Here is a 12,546-nt window from a genome sequence, read left to right as displayed (position 1 = left end):
TAGCACTATATCATAAGTGAGAACAAGTGCAGAGTAATTTTGAGGGCCTGTATGCAGATCGAAAACATCAATGACCCCGAAAAAAACAAAAATTACAACAGCAGAGCAGACCAAGCTAACCAAGGGTCCCAAATATCGTAGAATCAGCGAGGGTGGAGTAAAGGTTCACTGGGGCCTAAGCTATACACACATTCTGAGAGCTACCATGTGCAGGGGAAGACTTCTGGAATAGAGCGACCATCGGGTCCTTAGCAATCATAGTCTACAACACTTCAGAAATTACCTCAAAACACAGATCCCAGAAGTCAGAAACTGCTGGGCAGATCCACCACCAGCAGTGGACCGGAAGTCTCTTTTTTTAAAAGGAATTTAAAGGAATTATAAATGTACTAGTAGACCTAAGCCTGTTAATATAACGGGCTCTATGTCCGTCTCACAACCAATCTCCTCTCCCCTTTTTTTTAAAATTTTATTTAAAAAATAAACACCCAAATATTTATAAAAAAAAAATACCATCCTGGAAGCAATGATAGCCCACCAACAGAAATCCCTGTTGGTGGGCAGAAAAGGGGGGATCACTTGTGTGCTGAATTGTACGGCCCTGCAGTGAGGCCTTAAAGCTGCAGTGGCCTAATTAGCAAAAAAATAGCCTGGTCACTAGGGGGGTTTAACCATTTATGCCTCCAGGACGTAGTACCTACGTCCAGGAGGCCACGTGCGCATCCGTGCGCTCCCGCGCCTACCGCATGCGTGCACGCGCACTCCTGGCCGCGGATTCGGTAGCCCAGGAATCAATGTATCGGGCTATGGTGCCCGATCGCTGATTCCTCTCCCCCGCTGAAAAAGCGACAGCTTCTCTCGAGAGCTACGCTTTTTCTGAAGCCATGTCCCTCTAAGCGTACATTGTACGCTTAGAGTGACGTGATGTAAACAAACTCAAGATTGCCATCTTGTGGCCAAAAAGTAAAACTACAAGTAAAAGTAAAAAAACATTACAATACACAAATATTTCCCCAAATAAATCACTATTTATATAAAAAACAAACACATACATATTTACCTAAGGGTCTAAACTTTTTAAATATCTATTCAAAGATGAAATATTTATCTCTATTTTTTTTATAAGCTTGTAAATAGTGATGGATGCAAAACGGAAAAAATGCTCTTTTATTTCCAAATAAAATATTGTCGCGATACATTGCGATAGGGACATAATTTAACCACTTCAGCCTTCAGTCATTTTCACTTTTATGCATCCGAGCAATGCTCACCTCCCATTCATTAGCCTATAACTTTATCACTACTTATCACAATGAACTGATCTATGTCTCGTTTTTTCCGCCACCATTTAGGCTTTCTTTGGGGGGTACATTTTGCTAAGAGCCACTTTACTGTAAATGCATTTAACAGGAAGAATAAGTTTTTTTTTAATTGTAATGTTTTTTTTTTTTATTATTAAACATTTTATGTGGGTATTTTTGGGAGGGTGGGATGCAAATCAATTTTTTTAGGACATATTGGTCTATTTTTTAATTTTTTTTTTTTGCATTTTCATGCAGTTAGCTTTTTGGCCACAAGATGGCAGCCATGAGTTTGTTTACAATGACGTCACTCTAAGCATAACACGGATGCTTAGAGTGACGTCGGGGGAAATAGGAACAGAAAAACCTCAGCTTCCGTGCGAAGCTGACGGTTTTTCTCGGGGGGAGAGCAATCAGTGATCGGGCACCATAGACCGATTCACTGATTGCCTGGCTAGCGAACCGCGGGCCGGGAGTGCGCGTGCACGCGCGCGATCGGCTGCGGGGGCGCGCGGCAGCGCACATGGCCTCCTGGGCGTAGCTAGTACGTCCAGGAGGCCAAAGTAGTTAAACGGTGAAATAACCATGACAAATGGGCAAATACAATACGTGGGTTTTAATTATGGAGACATGTTTTATTTTAAAACTATAATGGCCGAAAACTGACAAATAATGAATTTTTTCATTTTTTTTCTTATTCTTACTGTTAAAATGCATTTACAGTAAGGTAGCTCTTAGCAAAATGTACCCCCCAAAGAAAGCCTAATTGGTGGCGGAAAAAACAAGATATAGATTAGTTCATTGTGATAAGTAGTGATAAAGTTATAGGCTAATGAATGGGAGGTGAACATTGCTCGGATGCATAAAGTGAAAACGACTGAAGGCTGAACTGGTTAAGACCGCGGTCCTCAAGAGGTTAAAGCAAACCTGAAGCGAACACCCCCCCCCCCCCCCCCCATATCATGAAATGAATTGTATGTGTAGCACGGACAATGAATAGAACATTAGTAGAAAATGAAAGAGTCTCATTATTTTCAGTTAAATAGCTTTTTTTATATATACCGTATATACTCGCATATAAGCCGACCCGCATATAAGCCGACCCCCCAACTTTTCCCTGAAAAAACAGGGAAAAATGATTGACCCCCATATAAGCCGGGGGTAGGAAATGCTGGATTGGTGCAGCCCCCCAGTGTGTCCCAGTATAGCTAGTATAGTGCCCAGTATAGGTAGGTAGTGTCCAGTATAGCTAGTAAAGTGCCCAGTATTGCCAGTATAGTGCCCAGTATAGCCAGTATAGCGCCCAGTATGGGTAGGTAGTGCCTCAGTTTAGCTAGTATAGTGCCCAGTTTAGCTAGTATAGTGCCCCAGTATGGCTAGTAAAGTGCCCAGTTTAGCTAGTATAGTGCCCAGTTTAGCTAGTATAGTGCCCAGTTTAGCTAGTATAGTGCCCAGTTTAGCCAGTATAGTGCCCAGTTTAGCTAGTAAAGTGCCCAGTTTAGCCAGTATAGTGCCCAGTTTAGCTAGTATAGTGCCCAGTTTAGCCAGTATAGTGCCCAGTTTAGCCAGTATAGTGCCCAGTTTAGCCAGTATAGTGCCCAGTTTAGCTAGTATAGTGCCCAGTTTAGCTAGTATAGTGCCCAGTTTAGCCAGTATAGTGCCCAGTTTAGCCAGTATAGTGCCCAGTTTAGCCAGTATAGTGCCCAGTTTAGCCAGTATAGTGCCCAGTTTAGCTAGTATAGTGCCCAGTTTAGCTAGTATAGTGCCCAGTTTAGCCAGTATAGTGCCCAGTTTAGTGCCCAGCATAGGTAGGTAGTGCTCCGCCCCCCCGCCCCCCGCTGCTGCTATTACCTGTTTAGGAAGCGGCCGCTTCCTAATCCGCGTTCCTCTTCTTAAGTTTCTTCTCAGAGTATCACAGCAGCGGGCCCGGCGCTGCTGCTGTGACGATGCAGGGGGCAGGAAAGAGTGCGGCTCCCTATAGCGGCGATCTGTATCGCCGTTGCCAAGGGAACCGCTCTTTCCTGCCCCCTGCATCGTCACAGCAGCAGCGCCGGGCGCGCTGCTGTGATACTCTGAGAAGACACTTAAGAAGAGGAACGCGGATTAGGAAGCGGCCGCTGCCTAAACAGGTATTAGCAGCGGCGGCCGGGGGGGAGGGGGGAGCGGGGCGCGGACCACCCACCCACCCACCACTAGACCACCAGGGAAGACTCGCATACAAGCCGACCCCCCAACTTTTGACCCCCATTTTGGGGGTCAAAAATTCGGCTTGTATGCGAGTATATACGGTAACTTTACATCATTCTGTCATATTTGCAGTTTAGAAACCACATTAAGCGATACAACAAAGCAGAAATAATGATGCTTTGATCTTTTCTTACTAAAACCTTATCTCAATCTGTCTCTCACTGTTTCTTGCTGTATTGGACCCAGTAGGTTAAGGCACTGAGAGAAGCTCTTTTCCATATATAACAACTGAAGTTTTTTTTTAACTCTTCCTGTACTGGAAAACTACATGACACTTTTTTCCTTCTTACTAATGTTCTATTGCTTAGCTGTACTACACATACAATTCATTATCTCATAAGTTTATTTTCATTTCAGGTTTGCTTTAAAGGAATCATCAGGGAAAAAAACAAAAATTAGCTTTACTCACCTGGTGCTTTCTCCAGCCCCTTGCAGCCAACTGTCCCACGCTGACCGATCCGTTCTCCGCCGCCGTCCCGGGCTCCCCGCACGCTGTTCAGGTAGACCTCAGGTCATCTTTACTGCACCTGCGTCAATCGGCGCTGTCAATTACGGCCACATGTCCGCGGCTTACTTACTTACAGTAGTTCTGCACCTGCGCAGTAAGCCGCGGACAATGTGGCCGTGATTGACATCGGCTCTTGACGCAGGCGCAGTAAGGATGACCTCGAGGTCGACCTGAACAGCGTGCGGGGAGCCCTGGCTGGTGGCGGAGAGCGGAGTGGTCAGCGTGGGACAGTCAGCTGCAAGGGGCTGGAGAAAGCCCCAGGTGAGTAAAACTTTTTTTTTGTTTTTTCCCTGATGATTCCTTTAAGGCAGAATTACAATTAGGGTTGATATTCGAAAACAGCCGAATATTCCCGACTTTCATTGTTCAGCACCAAACAAGCAGCCAGGGACTGAAGGAGTTCACTGACTTGCGTGTCACGTTGTGTTTCACGTTATTTCGATGCTTCCTTCTTCCAAACCAGAAAGGAAAACCTTTTAGATTTACTGATTTACTAATATATTTTTTAAGCACAAAATGTGCCTATCCCCCCACCCCATACACATTTGTTTCCCTTTTTAAAATAAACAGCATGTTTCTCAGCCATGTAGTGGTCTTCTTGCAATTTTGATGCTTTTGGCGATTGTAGTTGCCCTCCAAAAGCCAGAACAAACTACGAGAATTGCTCACTCGAGAATTAGTGTTAGGATTGAGGACCTTCTCAATCTAGGACCTTTTGTTGTGTTTGTCGGATCTGGCCTCCAATCAACAAAAGGGTACATCAGTTATGTTAAACTTTTAATAAATCAGAGGTTGTTTTTTACCGATGTGCAATTCAAGCACATAATGAGGTGATTGAACCAGAGGTGTAACTACAAATCATGGGGCCCCTAGTAAAACTTTGATTTTTAATATTCACAACCCTTCCCTTGCCCCCCTCACGACCCTTACAACATGGGGGTCCATCAGGTTCATGGTTCAAGGTTCAAAAAAAAAAGTGAGGCCATCAGGATCTTTACACTCCTAGCCACAAAAACACCTGGTCTGGAATATCAGAGAATGTGAAGGTTAGTAGTTGGGGCCCTGCCACATCTCTGCTCCCCCCCTTCCTTAGTTGCAGGGGCTGCTTCCCGCTAGCTATGCCCCTTGATTGAACATCTTACCTGAATTGCTTAATAACGGAAATGCTAAACACTCACATCTCCCTCTTATAAAATGAATCTGAGGTGTGGGGAATTACTGTGGAGGAGATTTTAGCAGACCTTTACAACAAGCAGAGTTCATTGATATGGCTGACTGTTCAATTTGGAAACTCCTTCTCTCAAATAAGGAAGGTACATCCTAATAATGTACTTCTCAGAGTAACATAATCTCAGCACAGAAAGTCAGCAGAAGAGAAAACTGACATAATTCTCTGACCTTGTGACTCCATTGCATAATGATGACTGCAGCCACAGTACATTCCCATAGAAAAAAAAAAGTTAAATTCAGCAATCAGAGGATAAAACCAGTGTAGGAAATAATTACTAGTAAGGGTCATGGGCTATACCAATAATGCTTACAGTACAATCAGGTCATCTTAAAATACAGGGGACAATATGCAATTCAATTTTCCTCCTGAGTTTTCTCCTAGGTGATATTTTTAAACTTGTCAGTAAAATGCTTTAAAGAGACTCTGTAACAAAAATTGCATCCTGTTTTTTATCATCCTACAAGTTCCAAAAGTTATTCTAATGTGTTCTGGCTTACTGCAGCACTTTCTACTATCACAGTCTCTGTAATAAATCAATGTATCTTTCCCCTGTCAGACTTGTCAGCCTTTGTCTGGAAGGCTGCCAAGTTCTTCAGTGTTGTGGTTCTGCTATGAACTCCCCCTTCCAGGCCCCTCTATACACACTGCCTGTGTATTATTTAGATTAGGGCAGCTTCTCTCTTCTCTCTTATCTTTTACAAGCTGGATAAATCGTCCTCTGAGCTGGCTGGGCTTTCACATACTGAGGAATTACAGACAAGGGCAAAGCTGTTTGCAGGAAGAAACGAGCAGCCTGAAACTTCACTGCATGAGAACTGCAGGGGGAAAGAAACACACAAATGATCTCTTGAGATTCAAAAGGAAGGGTGTATACAGCATGCTTGTGTATGGATGTATTTTCTATGTGTGGACATACTGTACATCAACCTACTTCCTGTTTTGGTGGCCATTTTGTTTGTTTATAAACAAACTTTTTAAAACTGTTTTAACCACTTTTAATGCGGCGAGGAGCGGCGAAATTGTGACAGAGGGTAATAGGAGATGTCCCCTAACGCACTGGTATGTTTACTTTTGTGCGATTTTAACAATACAGATTCTCTTTAAGCCATCAGAAAGCAAGAAAATCCTAAAAATTATTTCGATAGTACTTTTTCTTATACTTTTTGGTACTTTTTTTAGTTGAAAAGTACTGGAAAGTTGTTTTAAATAGAAAATGAAAAATTATCTACTGGGGTAAAACTCAGGTGAAAAGGTGAATTGCATATGGGTATCTGAACGTTTCACATCCACTCAAGCAAGAAGTAACACATATAAATACATGTATTTCTGCGTTTTTCTTCTTGTATTGATAGGCATCCATTTCACTGGATTGCCAGCAACACAAGAAGAAAAACGCAGGAACTTTGTGGCATGCGGGACTTTTTTTAATTGCATCAACAGTCAGAATTGTATTTAAAATCGCATCAAAGTCGGAAAGCAGTATCACATGTAGTGTAAAAGAGCCCTCATAAGGATTTTCATGTAAAAGATTAAACCAAAAGCCACCTGCTGAAAACAGGATTGTTAGGTGCACTGGAGGTTAGGATAGAACCTTGCATGTTGAGACTTGAGAGGGAATAAAAAGTCTTAATCAAACCTCTGCCACACCACTGATGAAGGAAAGACTAGCTGTGGTCAGCACTAGTATAGCAGTTTAAACAGAATTTTATTTTTAATTATTTAGGCTTTAAATTAATTATTTGAAGTTTTTAGTGTCCTTGGCCCATATGCAATTCACTTTTCTTCTGAGTTTTCTCCTAGGTGATATTTTTACACCTTGTCATAACATGTCCTTTAAAGCGGAATATAACCCTGCATTTCAACTTTGCTCTAAAATTATTTACAGCATATTATATGCAACCAGCATTTTTTTTTACTAGACCAGCATTGGAAGGGTTACACACAGAGCTTTAAAGTTCCGTGAATAGAAATGCAGACGCATCCGAAGTTTAGATAGACACATTTAAGTCAACACAATGTAACAAGTGTGGAATGTGACACACACTCTCTGACTGTGCAGGAGCTGGAGGACAGCCAGAGAGTGTGTAACATTCACCACTTGTTAAATTGTGTTTACTTAAATGTATATAACTAAACTTCGGATGCGTCTGCATTTCTCTCCACGGAACTTTAAAGCTCTGTGTGTCACCCTTCCACTGCTGGTTTAGTAAAAAAAATGCTGGTTGCATATAATATGCTGTAAATAATGTTTTAGAGCAAAGTTGAAATGCAGGGTTATATTCCGCTTTAAACCATCAATAAGCAAGAAAATAATTTAGATAGTACTTTTTCCCCAACATTTAGGTACTTTTTCAGTTATAAACTGCTTAAAAGTTGTTTTAAAGAGAATATGAAAATTATCTCCTAGGAGAAAACTCAGGTGAAAAAGTGAATTCCATATGGCCCTTAGTGTCCAGAAGATCAGAAGATAAGTTTGGTTTTGTATTTTTCCATCATATGATCACTTTCCATTGAACAGGCTTATGACAAGTTTGGTTTTATGCATATCAATGGCACTTGATTCATATTGTGCAAACTAAGGATGATTAGTTAAGTAAAACTATTTTGTTAGACCAACAAAGGATCAATTAGTTTTCAATTTAACATTCAAGACCTTGTTTTTGTTTTCAGGACAAATTAGGAATTTTGGGGGGAAGGGGGGGGGGATGATTTTTTTAAGTAATTATTTTATTCTCCGTTTCCATCCACAATAGTTTTAAAATAAACAATGCTGCCATAGATAAAACTCTAACATTGTATATGCCCATTTATCCTGGTTAACCAAACATTTCAATTATGTCCTTAGTGCAATGTAGGGGTTAATATATTATTTGGAAATAAAGGTGCATTTTTTCTATATTGTAATTTTTGTTTTCTCATTGCACCCTAGCAATAATTGTAAACCCTTATTTGTAAAAATAACAGTAATATACCCTTATGACATACATTTTTAAAAAGATGAGTCCCTAAGGCAACAATTTATGTAGTCTATTTTCAATTCTGCAACTTTGTTTTCTTTTTCCAAACTTTTTATGTTAGTACAGAATATATTAAAATACTGTATATTCCGGCATATATATAATGACTGGGTGTATAAGACGACCCCCCAACTTTTCCAGTTAAAATATACATTTTGGGATATACTCGCCCTATAAGACTACCCTCTTGACTCTTGGACATTTGTATACTGTATTGTATGTACTGGTGCTATACTGTATAAACAGGTAAAGATACTGGTGCTGTACTGTATGTGGTACCCAGTATACAACAACAAACTAATCACGGCAAGCGATGTACCTTACTGGCAATTGGCTGGATGTTGTATACAAAGCCTGCTTGGATTGGTCAGCTAACCCTGTCTCCAAGACTATCAGAGTGGTAGCGCAAACATGCCTCTTTCACCCTTCTGGCACACCCTTGTATACTACTTGTATACTACTACCTGCCTGCCTGCACCGCTTAGGAGCGAGATCTGAGAGGCAGAGAAGGAGGTACAGAAATAGGATACAAGGGTGCACCAGACGGGTAAAAGAGGTGTGTTTTCCTGGGCAAAGTGCCACGCTCTCTCTTTTACCATACCGCTCTCTCTCTTTTTCCATACCCCAGGCGTCCCGGATGCCTGCAGCTAGCTAGACCCTTCACTTCCACCTTCCCAGTGAGGTGCCACCTCACCCTGTCATCGGGACCGTGTTACGTCACTTCTTTCCAGGAATCCTGGTGAGTGAATTTTCTTCTACCATACTTGTACAGCACCGCCCTTGCTGCTTTCACACAGTCACCACGGCCATGGACGTTTTTGAGCTCCCCCCACCGTATGCGGCAACCACAGATTCTCCAGACAGTCTCGAAAGTTTCAGCACACCCCATATAAGACGACACTCAGCGTATAAGACCACCCCGAGTTTTGATAAGATTTTCCTGTGTTAAAAAGTCTTATGCGCCAGAATATACAGTAAGATTTTTATTGCTTTTGATTCAGTTTGTCACAGTTTGTCACTAAAAAGAATTCACAAAACACCCTAAAATCTATTTTATAACTTATCACGGTTAAAAATTATTCCAAATATCTCTCAGTTGATGGCTAGTTGGACATCTAGCAGGCCATACACTCTGAAGTGGGCAAATGGCTTTGTAATGGTAAATTTTTTCTGCAAAGTATTTTAGCGACATTATGTTTGCGTAGCCCCAGCAAAAGAGTCTGAACAGCAGAAAAAGGCCACATATACATAATTTGATTGCAAACTAGATTCACAACAATCCAATATTTTCAAGGTGTGACTATGGCTTTTTTGAAGACCTTTTTTTGCACTAACTGTTACAGCAACATTCTTTTTTTCAATAACCCCAGAAGAGCGAGAACATCAGGAAAAAGCCACAAATGTCACCATTATGGAAAGCTTAGAACCAGGGCTATTCAAATGTGGGTGTTTTGTAATCTACTAACTCATGAAGTTTAATCATAATTTTGAAATCTACATTTTTTTGAATGATGCATTGAGTTTGCCCCTACCTATTTTTTATGTGAAAGTCCAAGCAATTAGACACATCAAAATGTAATCTACAACTCACTATGATAAAAATAAGGTCACATATATTTTATTTGATAACAAACTGGATGCACAGCAATCCATTATTCTCAAGATGTGCCTATGGCTTTTTTTTGCAGTTCTTTCAGATAGAGGCTGGTTAGTGTTAGGAGTAGGTGGTGGGTGGTTGGGGTTAGAAGTAGATGAGGGGTGGTTAGAATTAGGCATAGTTAGAGGAGGTTCAAGGGAGAGTAGGGCACAGTGGGTGATACTAGAACATCGGTTACATTACTGATATTCTACTATCATGGATATTAGAATATTGGTAAAATTACCAATATTTTATTACTGTTATTTCATTCCTATTACCATAATTTTTGCACCCATTTTTTTACTCATGATGCTATTATAGATACTCCCTATCTATGCCTAACTTACTCTCTTCTCCCCTATCAATGCCTAACCCTTGCCAAGCAACAGAGACTGCAAACACTAATCCTTACCTATCTATATCTAACACTAATGGGCACCGCCATAGGTGCTCATGTAAAACATTGCTAATAGTGGCTATAACAGTAAATTTTGGTGCTAGAGTCGCCCAGTAAAATAACAGGCACCAGCAATGCCTACTATAGAAACTACGGCTATAAATAGTGGACGTTGTGGCACCCACTATTTTTATATGTATAGCTGCAATTTCTATAGTGGGCAGTCCCAGTCCAGCTATTTCGGTGCCCATATTTACTGTTATAGCTGATATTAGCAGCACTTTACATGGGCACACATGGCAGCATCCAAATGTATTGGTTTGCACTGCGCCCAAATTAATGGGACCCTTCACAGCAGCTCCTGTGCTCTGAGAACACAGATCTGAGGTAACACAGAACTGCTGTGAGAGAGGCACAGTTAGGGAGAGGCCACACTTGTATCTGCAGAAAACACCAGCGGTTTCCCATAGATAATTTTTCACATCCTTTGTGCAGTTTTGACCACTTTTATTTGTCATTACTGATCACTATTACTATCAGTTATAGTGATCATTGAGGGACTGGGAAGATTACATGATCCCTAGAGCCAATCACTGCAGATTGTTATAGGAAGTCATGTACTTCCTGAATGCATTTTTAAAGAATGAACGCTGTTACTGGCTGTAACAGCAATCATTCTCGCTATGCCGGCATGGATTGGCTCAGGGTGTCCTACAAATCCTTCCTGCTTCAGGGACAATCAGGAGCACGCTTGTGCACCCGGCTCAGTACACAGATGTGACTCTCATGTCCATGCAGCAATCGCAGGCGCAGATACGTGAGTTACATCCATCATGTGGCTGAAGCAGTTAATTAGTAACAAATGTCTACAATTGTGCTTATTCGCAAAATATGAAAAAAATGAGTATATCAGAAGTATTCTAAAAACTACTAGAAATAAATGTTAAAATACAATAATGTTTTTGATATTATTTTTAAACATGGGCAAGGAAAAGCAAAGTGTATTGGTATTATTTTAATGCACTGTCTTAATTGCATGTATATACAGTATGATTACCTAAACATCTCCCTGATGTCTATATGCCTTGACCTCCGTACCCAGCTTGCTGCACATGTACACTGATTGCAAACATAAAAGTATTCAGGACTGCAAACTTTCTTTTTCAGTAAGAACACTGGTGATCACCAAACCTAGCCATTTAAGTGTTTGCCAACCCTTGCCATTCTGAAATCAAACAAAACAAAATATTGTGGATGATGAAGACACCAGGAGTTGGAGGACTGGAGTACTACCAGCACCAACTGAGAAACTTGTTCCAGTTTCTGGAAATGTTCAGTGAACCTGCAAGCCAAAGATCATAACTATAATTTAATATTTGGTTTGAATAAACTATAAGTGCAAGTTCATAGCTGCTAACACAACCATAAACATAGAACCTAAAAATATTCAAGTTTTTGTATGGTGCAAGTATTACTGTATCTCTGTAACTATTGCAGTAGGAATAATAAAAGTGTTATATTCACTACAGTCTGACCAGATTTAGTTACTTCGAAAATCCCTTCACAATTTTAAGAGAAAAGCTCTCACCTGTTCTGGATCTTGACTCGGTGGACTGCTTAGTGAGTTGCTTAGTCCAGCTACTCCCAGTGCTGGTGATCCTGCTGCCACCTCAACATGTCCAGTCGCTTGGCTTGTTGTAAACCCATCCTCACCTTCAGATAAGCTTTTCTCCTGTAGCATTTCCTTGTTTAAAAAATAAAGAGAGTAGTGTTATTTTTTCATGCTTGCACCTTTACAACAGGATGGCACTGGCTTAAACTCAGTAGTGTTAAAGCTGAACACCTTCTCCACCATCTTGAAGCAAGGCCAATGTAAGTTTTGTTATAAGCAGTTATAACCTACTAAATAGTATCAGTGGTCTACAGGATTTGTCCTCAAACACACCCGAGGGCCATGTAAGCAGTTTTATGAGTGTAGCAAATCCCAAACTGTTATACATTTTTTGTAAAACTGCACTATAAAATATTTTACATGTAGAAACCTTACATATCAATAGAAGTTATGAAGTGTTGCAATTTGCATTATCAAACATTTCAAAATTTAAGTAGAAATTTCATGTTAAAAAAACTTTTAAAAATAGTTTGGCTAAAAGCTGAATGCAGTTTTTTTTAACTAGATCAGTGATAATAAACCTGAAAAAAAACG

At 40.6% G+C, this 12,546-nt stretch overlaps 1 protein-coding gene across 1 annotated transcript in view; it reads right to left on the bottom strand.

The window, feature by feature from the left end:
• TBX4 (T-box transcription factor 4) overlaps positions 1–12,081 on the bottom strand; it is a 223,848-nt gene extending 211,767 nt beyond the window's left edge. The window contains exon 1 of the mRNA XM_068265381.1: positions 11,929–12,081. Within this exon, the coding sequence (XP_068121482.1) occupies positions 11,929–12,081 (153 nt within the window). The remainder of the gene's footprint in view (positions 1–11,928) is intronic.
• Between the last annotated feature and the right edge of the window lie 465 nt (positions 12,082–12,546).

This window comes from Hyperolius riggenbachi, chromosome 2 (assembly GCF_040937935.1).
Source record: "Hyperolius riggenbachi isolate aHypRig1 chromosome 2, aHypRig1.pri, whole genome shotgun sequence".
Taxonomy (NCBI): Eukaryota; Metazoa; Chordata; class Amphibia; order Anura; family Hyperoliidae; genus Hyperolius; species Hyperolius riggenbachi.
This window is presented reverse-complemented; position numbering and strand designations above follow the sequence as displayed.